At 38.8% G+C, this 20,720-nt stretch overlaps 1 protein-coding gene across 6 annotated transcripts in view; it reads left to right on the forward strand.

Annotated features, from left to right (window-relative positions):
• COL16A1 (collagen type XVI alpha 1 chain) overlaps positions 1-20,720 on the forward strand; it is a 295,727-nt gene that overhangs the window by 213,363 nt on the left and 61,644 nt on the right. For all 6 annotated transcript variants that reach the window (XM_089673859.1, XM_089673860.1, XM_089673863.1 and 3 more), the window contains exons 26-37: positions 2,961-3,005; positions 4,328-4,363; positions 4,633-4,686; positions 4,797-4,928; positions 7,100-7,135; positions 8,684-8,791; positions 8,974-9,096; positions 9,910-9,963; positions 11,201-11,242; positions 11,430-11,465; positions 11,633-11,686; positions 11,945-12,013. In XM_089673859.1, the coding sequence (XP_089529985.1) occupies positions 2,961-3,005; positions 4,328-4,363; positions 4,633-4,686; positions 4,797-4,928; positions 7,100-7,135; positions 8,684-8,791; positions 8,974-9,096; positions 9,910-9,963; positions 11,201-11,242; positions 11,430-11,465; positions 11,633-11,686; positions 11,945-12,013 (789 nt within the window). The remainder of the gene's footprint in view (positions 1-2,960; positions 3,006-4,327; positions 4,364-4,632; positions 4,687-4,796; positions 4,929-7,099; positions 7,136-8,683; positions 8,792-8,973; positions 9,097-9,909; positions 9,964-11,200; positions 11,243-11,429; positions 11,466-11,632; positions 11,687-11,944; positions 12,014-20,720) is intronic.

The raw sequence follows: 20,720 nt of genomic DNA on the forward strand, positions 1-20,720 counted from the left end.
GAGTTAGACAACAGAACTTGTGGGACTGAGATTAGTTCTGCAGTCACTTTTGCAGCAGTTGTTTTCTTATTCCAGGTTACAATCAATGCGCAATGTCCTTTTGTTTCTTTTGGTCAGTTTACCCTGTCAATCGTGCTTATGCTTATCCGGCGATGTTTTCGCGGAAACTCTATATGCCGTCACAACCTTTGATACTGTACCTCGCGACACAGCAAATATATTGGCAACTTCAGTCACAGAGGCAGCAGCTAAGCTGGCACCAACGATTTCTCCTCTGAAGCTCAGTAAGCTCTTACATGGCTCTGTATTACTAGCAGCACATGCAATGAATGATGAAAGTGAGGCTTCCCACCAGTTGACTAGGCGTCTCATCACATAGTGAAAGCAAAATGTTACATCACTTCCGCTTTCAACACGAAACATGTTGTCACTTTCACACCTGCAAATCATGTAATATTTCCATTTTTTGGTCTAACCCCTGTATGTGATGGCTGTTTTTATTCCCTTTTTGTCAGGCTTTTTTCCTATATTTTTATTTGGTGATCCTGCCAGTAATGCACTTCCTGTCCTAAGGTGACAATGCTCACTCTTGTACTGTATCCGTGGTGGAGCAGTGTTGTTACTTTAGGCTGCTTTCTGCTGTATTTGATACAGAACACCTCCATCTACCTCTGGGCAGAACATGGTCATAGTGCAAAGAAACCTATGGTCCTACTGGCATAATCAACAGGCATTTTGTTTTAACTCATCAAACAGATATTAAATACATGTGTAATGGTATGTTTAAAAGAACATAATGGCAAATAAGGGCAGTGCATTGTTGGTGTTCATATACACCTTTTGGCAGGGCCAAGCTTTCAGTCTCCTTCACTAGTTTCATGAGTCTTAATATACAGATGAACATTATGAGCGCGAGGTCCTGAACTCATCACCAGATTATCATTCCCAGCAGCAAATAATCAGTTTTACATAGTAAAAATAATAAAAAATTCTTTCCTTTCTGCATAATTTGCTTTCCATTTCTGTGCCAAAGTTAATGATTCATATTGGATATAACTTATTTATGGCATAAGGGGTTTCTATCTGCCTGATTTAGGGAATTTGGGATTTGCTTAGTCATTTATATCTGAAGTGCTAGTTGGAAGTCTTTTGGAAACTTTACATAAATGAAAATAATTTTACTGCTGCAGATAATATTTAGCCAGAAACATATAATGATATATAAATTATGCATTTACATAAGCTGTGAATAAAATGCATTAATGAAAGGCAAAAACAGTATTTCCCCAAATTATTTTACTGTCATTAGACATCTTTGTTGTGGCTGATACACCTCTTTGGGATAGACCCTTATGCAGGCCATACATGGGTCAAATTCCGAATCCTTTTTAGTCCAAAAACCAAAAACGTTGTTCGCTTGGTAATCCGATGATGCCATTAATGATTTAGTCATAAAGTTCACCCCATATAACAGGCAAAACTTCTGTTCCTTGCAGGAAACGGCTCATGCGCATATATTTTTTTGGGAAAAACGATTGTACAATTTGACCATCATTGAGTTGAAAATTGGTCATTTTTCATGAATTTTCCAACATGCCCAATCATGGAAAAGGGGAGGAACCATGAAAATCGGCCGGTGCCATTGACCCACTAACAGAGCGAAAATCAGCCGATTATTCTTAGGAACAATTTTCGGACAAAAAATCTTGAATTTCAACCCATGTGTGGCCGGCATTAGGAGTGGATTTACTAAAATTAGAAAGTGCAAAATCTGGTGCAGCTGTGTATGGTAACTACTCAGCTTCTAACTTCAGCTTGTTCAGTTAAGCTTTGACAAAAAAAAGGAAATTGGTTTCTGAGCAAAGCTGCATTCGATTTTGCATGCATCAGTTTTAGTAAATCAACCCCTTGGTAGCTAACATTATTAGTAGGTGAATTAAAGTGGTTGTAAAGGCTCAAGTTTTTTTAACTTCATGCATTTCCTGCATGAAGGTAAAAATATTTCTCTGTACAGCAGCACCCCCAGCTCCCCTAAAATTAGATGAGACACCTAGTTAATAGGTGGGAAGCCCCACTTTCATCATTCACTGCATGCGCTGCTAGTAGTGCAGAGTCAAGTTAGAGCTTACTGAACTTCAAGGAGGAGAACTTGTTGGTGCCCGCTTAGTTGGTGCCTCTGTGACTGAAGTTGCCAATTTATTTGCAATGTAACAAGGTACAGTATCAAAAGTTATGACAACATATAGAGTTTCTGGGAAAATGTTGTCTGATAATCATAAGTGTGGTCAACATAGTCAACTGACCAAAAGAGACAAAAGGATATTGTGCAGGATTGTGACTCGGAATAAGAAAACAACTGCTGTAATGCTTGTTGGTCTATTCTTCCTTGTTAGGCAGTCACCTTGTTTCACCTGTTTTTGGTGGTGTTTTCACTCACAGTTGTCTCCTGGTAGAAGCTCTGTGTCCCTTAGTTTGGAGCCATTGTTGGCAACATTTTATGTTCTTCTCTGAGCACCAGGTTGATCCTAAGGGTTACTGTTTCAGACTGTTCTTGGTCTCTTCTGGTTCTCTCAATGGCTGTTGCCACCCCCCGCTGAATTTATTTTGGATGTTCCAACTGTATCTGAATTCCTGTGTTCCCCATTAGAAGAAAATAAGATTTTTGTACTTACCATAAAATCTGATTCTTTGAATTCATTGAGGGACATAGGTACTGCACCTCTGTGTTTTCTTGACCCTGTGTACTGCATACTAACAAAACTGAAACATGCTTGGTAAAGGAGTGGTTATATTTGGCTGGCTTACAGCATTCTCCATGTCCTACCTCTTGTAAGCTGCAGTATAAACCAAATGTATCTGAATTCCTTTGTCTCAAAAGGCTTGAAGCAGTAGATTTTGCACTAAATTCCCAATTATTATTTGTAAAAGTATATTATTTATTTATTTATTTATTTACACAGGGGGTACCTGGTGCAGATGGACCATTGGGGCCCAAAGGAGAAAAGGTGATTTAAACATATTATGATACATGAACAACTGCATAATTACAAACTATCTTTCATATTATGCCTTATGTGTGAAAAGGCCCTAAATGAAAGTACCTGCCTTGCCAAAGCATCCAGTTATCTGCCATCATTACATGAGCCACATTAGCAATATGACAACATTACACAGGCACTTTCCATTCTGACAGTCGTAGGTTGAGATATATATACACACCGTGTCATGCATTTTCTTAAACACCTATTTCATTATCCTGTATGGGATACCTTTCATTTTATTCTCAGCAGATGCCAGCTGATCAAAATTATTCCCCAAAGAGAATTTTAAAGCTACAGTATGTATTTACTACTCATTAGTGATTTTTCCAGCAATGGTTGATAAACAGTGTTTATATATAGATATTCTTATATAGAGAAATATCTCATGAATTGCAGTAGCTTTTGCTCATGACTCTGGGCACCAAACAACAAATACAAATCTTTAGATCCCCTAATATTATACAAAAGCAAAAGTATCCCCTTTATTACAGGACCTTCCTAGATGTTAACATTCCCCTACCCAACACACACACACGTAAAGTTAAAGTATATCTGAAGCCAAAACTTTTTGGTTTTCTGCCCATATCTGTGTTCGTCTGAAAGGAGGGATTTCTCTGCACTTACTACTTAATTACTAGTAAATCTTTCTAAAGTGATGGGGAATCCTTTCAGTTCTTATCTTCTTAAAGCTGCTGCCAAACAATTTCTCGCCATAGAGCCAGATGCTCAGACTATCCCAAGGTTTGTTTGAGTTTTATAGCTTAGGCAATACTTTGAGGAGCAAACTGTACCCTTTTCTTACCAAGCTGACTTTCCGAGTGCTTCTCTAATTGTACATGATATTTATTGTATATTCAGTAGGTCGTATGGTCAGATTCTTTTTTTTAAAGTAATCTTGTAAACTTTTGCATACAGCCCTAGTTGCAGTGATAGAAATAGTACATTCTGTGTGTACTGGTATTGTATGAAACATTGTAAGGATTAGAATTTGTGGATAAGCATTTGAGGTACCTTTCAAGTATGTATTTTACAGAAATCTGTGATAAATATATATATGTTATCAGGGGCGGACTGACAACTCAAGGGGCCCCCGGGCAATAGGGGATCATGGGGCCCCTGTGTCCTTGCCCAAACTCAAAAAAGCCTATGAAAAAGGTACCAATGGCATCTAATGGGGCCCCCTACTGACAGTGCCCGAGGGTCCAAATGGTCAGTCCGCCCCTGTATGTTATATATTATAACATATATATATTATATATATTTTTTTATTTCTCTGCTTCACACAGGGAGATAGAGGAGTGGAAGGACCAGCTGGAATACAAGTGAGTGGAATATCACTCCCATATGAGTTTTATGTTTTAATTCAATAACTTGATCCATTACATCTATACCAAATGTATGTTTTGTTTTTTAAGATCAAAGCAACATAGCGGAAGCTATGTAATTTATTGTGATTTGTCACTTTTTGAAATACAAAGCTTTAGAATGCACAGATGGAATCATAATAAAAAAGATGTTTTCCCCCTGCTTCCTAATATTTTGTGATATAGGCAGCATCAATAAAAGAATCAGCATTTCTATCTTATTATAGGGTATACCAGGAGATCTTGGAATGACAGGTACCACTGGATCCAAAGGAGAAAAGGTCAGAAGTAACTGATTTTCCTATAAATGCTTGTAATGGTTAAAGTTGACTGTGTGTTTGCAAGGTATCTTGTTCTTGTCTCTCCTGCAAGCCATTATTCTCTTTTGCAGGGAGAGCCTTGTAGCATCTGTCCGAGTCTCCCAGCTGAAGTGACAAAGCCTGATACTATCTATGCCGTGCCAGGGACCCCAGGAGAGAAAGGAGAAAAGGGGGATGCTGGAACTGGACTGCCAGGGAAAAATGTGAGTAGCATTTACTGAAAAAATTGCAAATTACCTAAAAAAAGTGAGCACTGTGGACAGATGGTGCATAGAATAGAACAGGTTAAAGTAAATAACACAGTCTGAATGATGTAACGTTGCATTCAGTATTCGGGTAATATACTAGAGAATGTTTTTCTCATATTTTGTCTGAGTGAGGGTTATTATTATTATTATTATTATTATACAGTATTTATAAAGCGCCAATAGTTCGCTCAGCGCTGTACATTATAAAGGGGGACAGAACATGTGACAGAACAATACCAATACAATGCAAAACATGAGGGGATCGAGGGCCCTGCTCTTTCAAGCTTACAATCTAGGAATGATTTCAAATCCTCAACCCATTGTAATGTCAATATATTAGATATATACATTCTCATAGGATAAATTCAGGTCACATCTGAAGAGCAGACAATGTACTGTATGGTTCTTAGCTTTTTGGCACCACCTGTCCTCTCTACCATTGACTAACATGTATTGTTCTAAATTAAGCAGTAGTAAAAATGGCATAGCCACTTCCCAGGCCCAGAATTTATCAGTGGATGCCACAGAATTACATTACTAATTAAAGTGATACTAAACACACACCATTTAATCTGCATTTTCCCTTCTATTTCTGTCTCTGGAGAATCTCATGGTAATTATTTTAATAGAAAATAATCTCTAAGTACCTTTATTCTTAATCAATATACAGCTGTTGCATGACCCAACTCTTTTCCAGCCTGTCTGCAGGGAAACAGGGTCAGGAGGAGCTAGGCCTCTGCTATTGGCCACATGTTCAAACTAAAAAAAAACAGCCTTTGGGATAAAGAGTAAAAATTAATTATTATTATTATTATTATTAACAAACTGTTTTAAATCATTATATCAAATATTTATTATTTTATGGCAATAACATAGTGTGGATGGAATACTGACTATCACAGGCTATGTCACGCCCCTCTTCCCTGTGCATTAGAATAAAAGGGAGGTGAAGCCCCCATCAATCAAGACGTAATATCCCTCCCTCATTGTGTTTAGCTGGTTAGTGGGCATGGAGGAGGAGGAAGGGAGTGGGCAGCAATTTTACACTGTGTATACACCCACATGTGTGACTCTACAGTCAAATGGCCTGCTCAGATGTGATAGGGAGCAAATATTCAGGATAGGAATAAACTGAAAACTGAGCATGTGCACTAGCTGCCAACACTGCTCTGCAAAATCCCCAACTGCAGTGCGGACATATGTAGAAAGGGGAGATAAAGAACAGCAGGATCAACCATTTTTCTTGCAGAATACAGAAAACAAATCCCATAGTGACTGAGTGAGTATGAACAGCATGTAATACCGCATTTATTGATAGTTTTTAATGATGTGGTTTTAATGACACTTTAATGAACATTGAATTGTATACCAGGCAGTCAGTAACAAATGCAATGTAAATTATCAAAGATTTAACAGTCAGTTTACCAAAGTGGAGTTACTTAAAAAAGTAAGCTATATGTAAATCCAATTATTAAAAGTTCCTAAAAGCTTTAGCTTGTTAATATAATTTTAAACCAAGAAAGGTGAAAGAGGAGCACATACCCCATAGTGTTGCATAAGGAAGTTTAATGGACAAAATAAAATCAATAGCTGCACTCCCAAACAACTTCGGGGTATAGAGGCTTGTCAGGTGGCTTGGAGGATAGGTCCAGAGTCACTGTATGAATTATCCCAGATCCCCAGCATGGCCACTGACTGGGAAAGGCAGGGGCTGAAGTGGAAATTACACTGCTGGCAGAGATGGATGGAGCTTCTGCAAGGTTTGGAGTCCAAGAGCCAAAAGCCTCCTGTTTTCATCGCTGGGGTAGTTTTATTTTTTAAAGGTTCTTATGTTTGTGAAATTGCATTATGTTATATAGTCTGTTAAACTGTAAGTGAATGATTTTGTTCCACTTTAACAATGTTAATTTATTGGTTAAAGGGAAAAAAAAATTACTTTGGAACAGCAAAAAGTGCAATCAAATTTTTATGTACAGTACAGTAATACATTTATAGATACTTAATATATTTGATTACTGTCTGTTTTTTAATACCTATGATCTGAAGACTGGGCCTGGTTGAAGTATAGAACTTTAGTGTCTTATTCACTGGCTTTTATGCAGCTTTGTATTTTTATTGTTTGCCAGGGTATGCCAGGTGATGCTGGAACAAAAGGGCAGAAGGTGAGTTGGATGGGCATAAACTATGGTATACTGCCTGTTTATGAGAAAGGTCTATATATATATATATATTGCTCAAACAATAATGGAACACTTTGAAAACACATCAGATCTCAATGGCAAAAAATATCACGCTGGATATCTATACTGATATGGACTGGGTAATGTGTTAGGTACGTAAGGATGCGCAATTGTTTGATGGAAATGAAAATTATCAACCTACAGAGGACTGAATTCAATGACACCCCAATAATCAAAGTGCAAAAATGATGCAGCAGGCTAATCCATTTTGCTGAAATTTCACTGCAGCAACTCAAAATGATACTCAGTAGTTTTTACGGCCCCCACATGCTTTGATGCATGCCTGATAACGTCAGGGCATGCTCCTAATGATTTAGGTAAGACGAGCATGGGGGACATTCAATGGTATCAATTCCTTCAATCTCCAGGAACTGCCTGCATACTCTCACCACATGAGGCCGGGCATTGTCGTGCAACAGAAAGAACCCAGGACCCTCTGCACCAACGTAGCATCTGACAATGGGTCCAAGGATTTCATCTTGACACCAAATGGCAGTCAGGGTGCCATTGTCTAGCCTGTAGAGGTCTGTGCGTCTCTGCATGGATATGCCTCCCCAGACCATTACTGACCCACCACCAAAACAGTCATGCTGAACAATGTTACAGGCAGCATAACATTCTCCATGGCTTCTCCAGACCCTTTCATGTCTGTCACATGTGCTCAGGGTGAACCTGCTCTCATCTGTAAAAAACATAGGGCACCAGTGGCGGATCTGCTAATTCTGGTGTTCCATGGCAAATGCCAACTGATCTCTATGGTGCCAGGCAATGAGAACAGAGCCCACTAGAGGACTTCGGACCCTCAGGTCACCCTCATGAAGTCTTCTTCTAATTGTTTGGTCAGAGATATTCACACTAGCGGCTTGCTGAAGGACATTTTGTAGGGATCTGGCAGTGCTCATCCTGTTCCTTCTTGCACAGAAGAGCAGATACCTGCTGATGGATTAAGGACCTCCATGGAGCCCTGTCCAGCTCTCCTAGGGTAACTGCCTGTCTCCTGGAATTTCCTCCATGCTCTTAAGACTGTGCTGGGAGACACGACAAAACTTCTGGCAATGCCACATATTGATGTTGGACTGCCTGTGCAATCTCTGCAGGATCCAGGTATCGCCTCATGCTACCAGTAGTGACACTGACCCTAGCCAAATACAAAACTAGTGACAAACAGTCAGAAAAGATGAGTAGGGAAAAAAATGTCAGTGGCTCCCACCTGTAAAACCATTCCTGTTTGTGAGGGCCATCTCATTTTTGCCCATCTAGTTCACCTATTGTTAATTTCATTAACACCAAAGCAGCTGAAACTGATTAACAAGCCCCTCTGCTACTTAACTGAGCAGATCAATATCCCAGGAGTTTAATTGACTTGATGCTATACTCTGATTAAAGTGTTCCATTAATTTTTTTGAGCAGTGTATATATATATATATTGCTTGGTAGAAGATTCTAACTCATTCTCCTTTTATAATACAGGGTGAGGCTGGCAGCCAAGGGGATCCTGGAATTACAGGGACAACAGGTGCACCAGGTGTATCTGGAGCACCAGGAATCCAAGGGTCTATTGGACTTAAAGGGGAGAAGGTACTATAATGTTCAGGTAGACTGATAAATGCTTAGCATGACACAGTGACAGGTTTTAATTACACATGGTATTATATGTGTTTTATAATGGCATATTTTCTACATGTATCATAGTAAATACATTTGATGGGCTATTTTATAATTCGATTGGCTCACTAACCTAGCAATTCTCCTGTGTACAGGGAGATGCGTGTGACTCTTGCCCAGTAATGGTTGATGGAAATCAAGATGTTGTTGGCATACCTGGCAAACCTGGACCAAAAGGGGACCAGGGCCCTGCAGGGGTTGGACAAACAGGAAGACCTGTAAGTCATGAAGTATAATATGTAATAATAATATGTAATTTGTCTGACTTCCTATTTACTCTATTTTCCAAAAATAATTTTATTAGGAAAGTTAAGGCAGATCAATATATATGCAAATACAGATGACAGTCCGAACATAGACACAATATGTAGCATCCCATTTGGCAGACGGGCTATGGGTTCAAAGTATAATACAAATCGAGGTTAGGTATATCTTTGTATCAAAGGTATAAAGCAGACCAGCAAATACATAGAGTGTATTAGATAGCTCGTTATAGGTATATGAATTACTAACCTATCTACTTGTATGCCCTTATGTTGAGGGAATGGGAAATCTTGAGAAATAATAGTACGGGATGATGTTTTCATTATGAGTTGTGTGCCTAGTTCAGGAGGGTGTGATCCACGAGAAAGTAGGCACACCTGTATGAAAGATTAAGTGATATAGTGATATTGGTGATATATGATTGATGAAAATGTATAAAAGGTGTAAGATAAAGAGAAGTCGGAGAGGTGAATAGATAAAGGAGGAAATGTAGAGTAAGGTAGTAGGGGGGGAATATGGGGAGGAGGAAAAAAAAAACGAGGTGGGGGGAGGGGTGGGGGAGAATGGGTAAGGCGTAGAGAGGGTAATAGAATGGGTAGCTGTAGGTAAAATAAATCACAACATTTTGTACGAGCCAGAGAGATAGCCATATAGCTTAATATTCAACACGTGCATGATCATTCAATGGGGCAAAGCGTGGGTCAAGAACCCAAAAGGCAGGCTGTGATGCCTAGTCTCAATACTCTAACTATTTTCATCTTCTTTAGGGTCAGCCAGGAATGCCTGGGGTTCAAGGGCCACCGGGACTTAAAGGAACTCAGGTAAATCGCAGTGATCTAATCCACCCCAGATAATTTGGTTTTATAAAGTAGTACCAAAAAAAATATTTATTTCACGTTTTTATGTTACTGGGCATAACTAAAGCACTACCTACTTTGTAACTTTACAACCTTACACCTTGCTAGTAACAGGTTGGACCCCTTTTGTCTTCAGAACTGCCTTAATTCTTCATGGCATAGATTCAACAAGGTGTTGGAAACATTCCTCAGAGATTTTGGTCCATATTGACATGAGTTACTGTTGCCTTTCTGTCATTTCAAACCAGTCTGCCCATTCTGCTCTGACCTCTGACATCAACAAGGCATTTTCATCCACACAACTGCAGCTCACTGGATATTTTTTGGACCATTCTCTGTAAACCCTAGAGATTGTTGTGTGTGAAAACCCCAGTAGATCAACAGTTTTTGAACTCAGACCAGCTCGTCTGGCATCAACAACCATGCCATATTCAAAGTCACTTAAATCCCCTTTCTTCCCCATTTTTATGCTCAGTTTGAACTTTAGCAAGTAATCTTTACCATGTCTACATGCCTAAATGCATTGAGTTGTTGCCATGCGATTGGCTGATTAGCAATTTGTGTTACCAAGCAATTGCACATGTGTACCTAATAAAGTGGTCGGTGAGTGTAATTACCTGTAATAAATAAATATGTCATGCACCCAATCTGCAGTAGTACCATACATGCACTTTCAGAATCCAAGGCAGTTTTTGCTTTTTAACTTTTGCGCTGATCAGAGGACTGGGTGTGGCCATAGAGAACAATGGTAGCGCCAGTCATGCGCCAGGCAGACTGTTATAAATCCCAATAGTTAGACCTGTCCTTAATCCAGTGCATGCATAGAATTTCAAATCCTGATATCAGCTCAGCATTGGCTGAGAGGCTGCTGGAAACCACATCAAAGCTGGCTCAAAGCCACATATCACTGCCAAACTACTGGCTTGGGATTGCTGCACGAAAGCTATAGCTAGCATCACATCATACTAATTGCTTTTATTGTAATCTGATACAGATGTGAGCACTGTATACTGATCAATTTACTCTAGTTATATGCAAAATTATATTGCTACCAGGATAACCAGTTATAACTACAGTACATAGTTTTTGCCCTTGTATTGCTTGGCCCCTTAGCATTCTTGTGGCCTAAAATGGCTACAGTTACATGCTAACATTAACCAAGGAACCTTTTATTTTACTTCAATGTTTTGGTTTTCTTCAGGGTGAACCAGGACTTCTAGGACAAGGAAAAAGAGGAGAACAGGCAAGAACAAGAATTATATTTTATTGTTTGACAAGTAAAAACACCAATGTTAATAATAGTAATACACCAAATGGATGATTTACACAAACCAAAATAATTAAATGATGGTACAAAAGTAGGGCATAACTCCTGCATCATGATGTAATGTGTTCCTATCTCTGTTATTGCTACTATTATCTGTTTATAGGGTGAACGAGGACAGCCTGGCCCAACTGGAAAAACAGTGAGTAATGCCTGTTACATACTGTATCCTAAAGCGGCATGTCTTTTATGTTATAACATTTTTATGTTATGTTTATATGAATCTTCTGCATTAATATACTCGATGACTTTTTACATTTTTATGGATATGGTGATATTTTAAAGTAATTATTTTGTTTCCTTATATAGGGACCTCCTGGACCTCAGGGACCTCCAGGATTTATGGGGCCCAAAGGCGAAAAGGTAACTCAGAATGTAAATTATTTAGGCATGAGAATATGTAAGAGAAATAATGTTTCCGTACTCCTTTGTATGTATCTAATTGTTAAACCACCTGACATTAATCATCACCACACTGTTTAACCTTTTGAGCTTTTCCCCAAAAGGCAGTTTATAAGAAAGACTAGATTTATAGATTAGGCTACCAACACCATTGCTATAATCATTTCTGTAGCAATTACAATAAACTATTACAAGTAATTGATAATTTCCCTTCTTCAGGGTAGCGCTGGACAAAAAGGGTCAACAGGAGACCCAGGAATTCCTGGAATGGGTGCCATGGGACCTCCGGTAAGTACTGAATACTAATTAAGCAAAAACATCTTTAACGGGACCATTAATCTATTGGCAAATCAAGGAGACCTATTTATAAAGCATAGAAAAAATTGCACATTAGTTGGGTTCTGTGTTCATTATTATTTTAAAGAAACATACTTTTGTTTTTAGTCTTTGATTATAAAGTAGCAAATAGAGAATTGGCAATCTGTAAAATGATGCACTGGCCACTAAAATTGCCCATCTAGAGTAGTAGTTTTCTAAAATGGGAATCAGGATCGAACAAAATCTCATTAAAAATAGTATGTTAATATTAAAAAGTAGTCAATCTAACCCTAAACAGCAAACAGGTGGAAAAAAAGACCTGTATACCTCCTGCACACCAAACATTCAGACATAGGGGTTGATTTACTAAAGACAAATAGACTGTTTACTTTGCAAGAGCAGTTGCTCAAGAGCTTACTAAATGAGCAGAAGTTTTGCTGGCTTCCATTATCCAATCATTTGTAAGAAAATGCTGTTTTTATTATTATTATTATTTTCCTTGCTTGTTATTGGATAGTCTGTATATATTTACCTCATTTACTAAGCTCTGGAGCAACTGCACTTGCAGCATGCACTGCAAAGTGCTTAGTCCCTTTGCCTTTAGTATCAACCCCATAGTTAGCCTGTTGATATCGCATCATTTGGCCTAAATAACTAGCCATGCATAGAAGAATCCATCTAGGGTACTCTACCTATTATTTGTATTTAGTAAATCAACCCCATTGAGTACAGGTGTGAGGAGCATACTTAAAAAGTGGTACTTTTCTCGACCCTTAATAAATAGGAACCTACTGTATGTTAGGTTGTTGTCTTGTCTTCTTTCAGCCATACCAAAGATGATTATATGAATTGTCAGTATAGTCCTTCCTTATCTTATGTCTTTTCTATAGATATATCTTCTTTCTTCCTTCTTTTGCTTTTTCTATAAAGCACCTTGACAGGTTCCCTGATAACGTATCCGTTTAGTATAAAAAATAGAAGACACTATCATAAATACTAAATAATTTATAATAGTTATTGTATCCATAACAATTACATAACTATCTAAAATCTCAGCATTGTCAGCAAAAAAGCTGAAAACTGTGCACAAATTGAGAAACTTGATATAATATATCTCTGATTTGGCCATTATCTGGAAAGGTCAGTTTTTCTTATTGTAATTTATAGCTATGAATCTTGTCAAGCATTCACCTCTACAATAAAAAACTATATGAGAGTTAAAAGAAGATACTTATAATCTTACAGCCACAATGTTCCTAAATTAAAGGACACTTGCAATTTTTTGACCCACACTAAATTCACTAAACATAGACTTTTATAAAGTAGTACAAACTTAGGGGCCCATTCACTCTAGGAACTTCTATGAATCTTGTCAAGCATTCACCTCTACAATAAAAAACTATATGAGAGTTAAAAGAAGATACTTATAATCTTACAGCCACAATGTTCCTAAATTAAAGGACACTTGCAATTTTTTGACCCACACTAAATTCACTAAACATAGACTTTTATAAAATAGTACAAACTTAGGGGCCCATTCACTCTAGGAACTTCGTGTGAATTGCACAGGAACGCCGAACGGTTTCTGTGCAATTTGCATGCGTTTCTGTTCAGTGCGATTTCAGCCCCGTTCATTTTGAATGGGCTGGAATCGCACTGCACCAGACTAAAAGTAATGCATGCACTACAGTTTGAAATGCACGGCAACCAGATTCCATGGTACTTTTGTACCATGCAACTCCATGCAGGCTGGTGCTGGCAACGCACTGTGTTTGTGACCTGCATTTTGGATGACGGTCATTTTTCACTGGCAGTGCGATTGGATGAGGTGCAAAATGTCGCACAGGATTGTGACTTTCCCGCACTGCATTCTAGTGTGAATGGGCCCTTAAAGCTAGATCACAGTAGCCCATTTTCTGCAAAAGTATCAGCAGTGGGACATTTTTCAGACAGCTAGGCAGCTCCTGTCAGGTATTCTGGAAGCAATACTTCTTGAATGCCTGTTTTTTTTTTTTGTTTCATACTGAAATTTACAGTGGGACTATTGTGCTGCAAGTGAGACATGGCCCTATTGACTTGAATGACCAGGTTTGACAGGCAGCGCCGCCTGTCAAGTTGACATGCCACATTAAATTTGCCATGCCTGTGACACAAAGCTTTATGGGCACATCCTCTGGCTGATTGTAGAATTTGAATGGGTAGTTATGGGACAGTGTAAAAGAGCCTAAAAGGAGTTAAAAAATACTACTTGTGTTCCTAAAGAAGGGTTTTTTAATTGCTAATCTACTGTACTGTCAGCAAATTGTATTCTCCATATGATGTCAGTTAAATTATGATTCTCCTAAATTTTATTCTCCATTTGATGTCAGTTAAAGCAGCATGACAAGTTAAAAAACGTTTTTTTTTATTTGTTCCTAAATAACCCCCTAATAACCTTTACTATACCTCAATCAACCCCAATTAACTCCCTTTTCACCTCCTCTAAGCTAATATTTTCCTACTTTTATTTTCTAACTTATTCTATTATTCTAACAAGTGTACATTTTTTTTCAGTTTCAAAAATTAAAAAAGCCTCATAATTTTAGTGTCATTTTAAAAAGTGCAAATGATATTATAAAATTCATACTTCTTCAGTAACATTTCTTAGAGACTACCAGTTGGGGAGGAGGAGGTGCAGTAAAAATGGGTGGCTGAGCCACAAACCGAATGCCCCCCAACTGCCTACCAGAGCTGTAAAATAACAGACATATGGGGCTGTACACATGCCACAGCAGCAATCGCGATACTTTGCTTCACGGACTCAGCACTTTTATTTCACGGTGCACAGTTTGACAGGCATCACTACCTGCCAAACTTGCCCTTTCAATTCATTAGGGTCATCACGCAAGTGCATGCAATTGCAGCACAACATTACAGGGTTAAATCAGGCGATGAGGAGATGATTTAACGTCTCTTTACTGCCAGTCAAATGGCCTCTGAAAATCCATCTGAACCCACTTCAGAGGGCACCACACTCCATCGAGAGTGTGAAAATGCACCAACACTATTCATTTTAACTATTGCTGGTCAAAGTAGAAAAAAAAATTCACAAGACACTATCACCAAAATCCTTGTTATTTTGTGACCCAAAAGAAATCCTTGTTTTTTTGTGACACAAAAAAACAAGACATATAAGTTAGGAGAACCCCATGGGACTTTATAGGTAGAGAGGTATAAAGCATAGAACATATTAAAAGACCAATTGTCAATCTTTTTTTTATAATAATAGGCACATGGCCTAGGCCATTATTATTATTAATAAAGATTGACAATTGGTCTTTTAATATGTTGTATGCTTTATACCTCTCTGCCTTTAAAGTTCCATGGGGTTCTCTATAGTTCTATAACCTATAGGTCTTGTTTTTTGTGTCACTAATAGGAATGTTGGCATTTGTTACTTGTTTAGCATTGTCAGGCTCACTTTCATGCATCTTGTTTTTTTGTTATCTTACCCTAGGTTCACACCTAAGCATTTTCCGTTTTGCAGAAATGCAGTACAATCCATTTAACATGATTTCCTATGGGACACGTTCACAGCTCTGCGTTTTCACCCTGTGCGTTTTTTGGAAAGGGTCAGGTTTAATGCAAAAAGTTGTGGTTTTGATTCTATAGACTTCAATGGAAATGCTGCACAAAAGCATGTAGTGCATTTTTGCTGCATTTTGCATTTTAAATCTGCCTAGCAACAAGAAAAATTAAAAAAAAACACATCAAAAACGTGGAAAAAATGCATCAAAAAAGCAACGCAAAACGCAATGCAGAAACTGCTCAAATGCAAACTGCATAGGTGTGAACCGAGCCTTAAAGCTGGATTCTGGGATAATTATTATATTATTATTATACAGGATTTATATAGCGCCAATAGTTTGCTCAGCGCTTTACAATATAAAGGAAGACAACACAGCAACAACACAGTTCAATACAAGAGGGATAGGAGGGCCTGATCCTTGGAGCTTACAATCTAGGGATAAGGAAATGTTGTGTAAATGCAAGAGGCAGTTGGGAGCCTCTTGAGTGCAATCAGTTGTGGTGCAGTAAAAAGCGTGCATTAAGGCGTGTTATGCGTGCATTAATGTGTGCTGCATTAAGACTGCCCATTCATCATGAATAGACTGCAAGCTCACCACAATGGATGAAAAAATTAATATGATCTTTTTTTTTTTAAATGCAGCACACCTTAATGTGTGGAATGTGCATTATGGTACATTGTACTCTATTATACAATTTTTTTTGTGTTATGACTAGTACACACGATGAGAAAATCAGTTGAAAGATCGTCCAGTGTTGGGCAATTACTAACAATACGAAAATTATCGCACAACAGAATACAACTTCGCGCATACGTAGCAACGTGCCACCTATCACAATAGGAAGTGATGTCATTACGTACGACCCCTCTTATAGACACGCCTATAGATATACATGTTACAAATGGCGATGATTTTTCTTTGTCCACATGTCGATTTGTTCGTTGTAAACATTCAGTGTGTCAAAATGGATTTTTTCTTGTGCTGAAGGCAAAATAATATGCATAATATATTTTTTTCCCTGTTTGATTACATTTTTCATTGAAAACAATACTTGTTTTTGTTGCATTTTTCTTTTTCCAGTTTCTTCTTTCGTTTCTATTCCTACGCTATCTTGTACACTCAAATTCTTTCATACCAACACTATAATAATAATCATATGCCAATTTTTAGATCTGTTATCTGATGAGAAAAATTTTTGCTCATGTTCCTTCGGAAATTTTCGTATGAACAGTTGTGGTAGGCTGTCAGAAGCTGTGTATTTATGGGTTGATTATCAAACTATCGCTCTAATTGTGTTTTTTTTCATCCGATTTTTTCATCGTGTGTACCGTGCCTTATTATTATTATTATACAGGATTTATATAGCGCCAACAGTTTGTGCAGTGCCTTAAAAAATTAAGGTAGATATTACAGTTACAATACAATTTGGTACAAGAGGAAACAGAGGGCCCTGCTTGTTAGAGCTTACAATCTAGGAACTAGAAAAGCTACAATTTCTGGGGAAACTGTGTGAAGTGTTCTTGCCTCCACCAGTAGTCTAGGGCTTGAAAATGAGGGAGTGGTGGCAGTTTAGAAATCATGTCCTGATTTTTCAGCTCACACTCTAGCTTGTGTCACTCTGCTGCCTGCTCACACACCTGGGTTCCTATGGCAACTCACTCTACAGGGGTACAAGGGCAGAGAAGATCGGTTAAAAACAAACTTCTCCAACTTGCTCACATCACTGGCTGTTGCCACCTTCAAGCGGTTGTAGTTTAAAAATTATAAATCCTACTCCGAAGAGCTTTATATTGTGAGAGTCACAAGACCCATACCTACATTTTGATGCATAGTATGTCTCTGAACTATTAAAAATGAAGGCACAGTTGCAGTTTAGAAATTGCTCTTCAAATTTGAGGTGGCTAGAGTGGAGCTTCAATGAATGTCAATGAGTGGCGTGAGTTGCAAACAAATGGTCATATTGTGAAAACCATCAGGACTATGGCTTAGCCGTGGACATTTTTAGTGGCAGCAGGGATAGCTGAAGGTTTTGATATAAGATTTGTGTAGGTGGGCTTGAAAATGAGGGAGTGATGGCAGTTTAGAAATCATGTCCTGATTTTTCAGCTCCCACTCTAGTTTTGAACATTCCGCCATTCATTCCTATGGGACCAATTTCACCACAAAAACGCCGATATTTCGTGAACCATTCGGTGAAACATTCCACAAAGTAATAGCACACCAATCGGGAACAATCCGCACGTTTCGGTATAGTACACTCTATGTAGTGTAAAAACTGTGGGAGGAGTTAGGGTGGTAAATGTGGCTATAATAATAAGAATATATATGTGAGATAACAGTAAGTGGTCTTGCCATGCAAGAACACTTAATGAATAGTACTGCACCAGCATTCTTTGGTGTACATAGATTCTGAACATACAAATGTGAGTGGATCCAGAATCTTTGTGTGTGCTGTTTATTTCTTCAAGTTTTTGTGAAGTAATCCAGTGTGAAACTAGCCCTGTGCTGTAGATTTCGTTATGCACCGCTTCCCTGCCGACTTATAGCAGAAATACTGCTACAGAGCTGCACAAAATCACTTATACATATGTGATTTCACATTTCCAGATAGGGAGCATGCATGCGCCGCCCTACCTTCGCTGCCATTGGCGGCTACAGATATCAATCGCCGGGTCCCAGCTGGAAATACCCGCCAACACCCGGCGAAAAACAGTGAAAAACAGTGACAGGGGAGAGACCTGTTTGTAAGCAACACAGGTCTCTCTCCTGCCAGCAGTAACCTGCTGCTGTGTATTTCTCTGCACAACAGAGAAATACACAACAGCATGTTTCTCTAGTAAAACACACACAGCACACACAGTAAAACACAGCACACAGTTAACCCTTTAATCACCCCAGATGTTAACCCCTTCCTGCCCAGTGTCATTAGTACAGTCTCAGTGCCTTTTATTAGCACTGATCACTGTACTAGTGTTATTGGGATGTCAGTGGCAGGTAGTTAGTTGCCCCCCCGTGTCAGAATGCCCGCCGCAGTCCCACAGTCACGTTATAAGTCACTGATCGCCGATTTATACTACTATAAAAAAAAGAAATTACAGTATATATACCGCCATTTGTAGATGCTATAACTTTCACGTAAACCAATTAATTTACATGTATTGGGATTTTTGTTAGCAAAGACATGTAGAAGAATACATTTTGTCCTAAATTTATGACAAAATTAGATTGTTTTTACTGGATATGTTTTATAGCAAAAAGTCAAAAATATAGTTTTTTTTTTCAAAATTGTCAGTCTTTTTTTGTTTATAGCCCAAAAAAATAAAAACCTCAGAGGCAATCAAATACCACCAAAAGAAAGCTCTATTTGTGGGGAAAAAAGGACATAAATTTCTTTTGGGTGCAGCGTTGCATGACCGTGTAACTGTCAGTTAAAGCAACGCAACGCAGTATCACAAAAAATGGCCTGGTCAGGAAGGGGAGTAAATCCTCTGGAAGGCAAGTGGTTAAGACCAGTCACTGCTTCTCACTTTTATTGTGCAGGGTGACTAGTCTTGTCTCCACCCCCTCCTGTAATTTTCTGCAGGCAGCCTGTAGTGGGTGGACCTTCTGGGTCTCTCCCACAGCTCTACTCTCTGCACAGGCTATCTCACCACTAGTAACTGGGTTGATGAAACTGCTCTATAGAAAATTCAGCTTCAATGATTATAGTTGCAACACATCTGTATTTTGTTACATAAGCCCATTTCCACAAATTCTATATTTTTTGTTACATTCAGTGGAAAACTGCAGAGTGCCCTTGTGCAAATAATTTATTTCCAGCAATCCTTTCCATCCCTCCTAAGGCGAAACCATTTTTTAGAGTACTTTCTGACCAGTCTACACTAGATGCCCGCTAGAGACACACTTTGTAATTGCAAGATTGTTTTTTAAATTACCAGGCATTCTTACCATTCCTGTACTCACTTACAGTGAAGGAAATAAATATTTGATCCCCTGCTGATTTTTAATGTTTGCCCACTCACAAAGAAATGATCAGTCTAAAAATCGAATGGTAGGCGTATTGTAACACTGAGAGACAAAATAGCAACAAAAAATTCAAAAGAAATTCATGTCTAACAAATTATACACTGATTTGCATGTTCATGAGGGAAATACGTATTTGATCCCCTTCACAAAACATGACTTAGTACTTGGTGCAAATCCCTTGATGGCAATCACAGAGGTCAGACGTTTTCCTGTAGTTGGCCACCAGGTTTGCACACATCTCAGGAGGGATTTTGGCCCACTCCTCTTGGTAGATCCTCTCCAAGGTTTGGTGGCTGACGTTTAGCAATTCGAACTTTCAGCTCCCTCCACAGATTTTCAATCGGATTAAGGCCACTCCAGGACCTTAATGTGCTTCTTCTTGAGCCACTCCTTTGTTGCCTTGGCCGTGTGTTTTGGGTCATTGTCATGTGGGAACACCCATCCATGACCCATTTTAATGCCCTGGCTGAGGGAAGAAGGTTCTCACTCAAGATTTGACGGTACATTGCCCTGTCCATCGCCCCTTTGTTGCGGTGCAGTTGTCCTGTCCCCTTAGCAGAAAAACACCTCCAAAACAGAATGTTTCCACCACCATGTTTGACAGTTGGGATGGTGTTCTTGGGGTCATAGCAGCATTTCTCCTCCTCCAAACATGGCAAGTTGAGTTGATGCCAAAGAGGTCGATTTTGGTCTCATCTGACCACAACACTTTCAACCAGTCCTCCTCTGCATCATTCAGATGTTCAGTGGCAAACTTCAGATGGGCCTGGACATGTGCTTTCATGAGCAGAGGGACCTTGCGTGCACTGCAGGATTTCAATAATTGTCAGCGTAGTATGTTACCAATTTTTTTTTGGTGACTGTGATTCCAGCTGCCAGGAGATCACTGACAAGATCCTCACGTGTAGTCCTGGGATGATTCCTCACTGTTCTCATGATCATTGACACTCCACAAGGTGAGATCTTGCATGGTGCAACAATCCTAAGGAGACTGACAGTTGTTTTGTGTTTCTTTGCGAATGATTGCATCAACTGTTGTCACCTTCTCACCAAGCTGCTTGGCGATAGTTTAGTAATCAATT

Source organism: Staurois parvus, unplaced genomic scaffold, assembly GCF_062004578.1.
Source record: "Staurois parvus isolate SC_StPar_1 unplaced genomic scaffold, SC_StPar_1.0 ptg000145l, whole genome shotgun sequence".
Lineage (NCBI taxonomy): Eukaryota > Metazoa > Chordata > Amphibia > Anura > Ranidae > Staurois > Staurois parvus.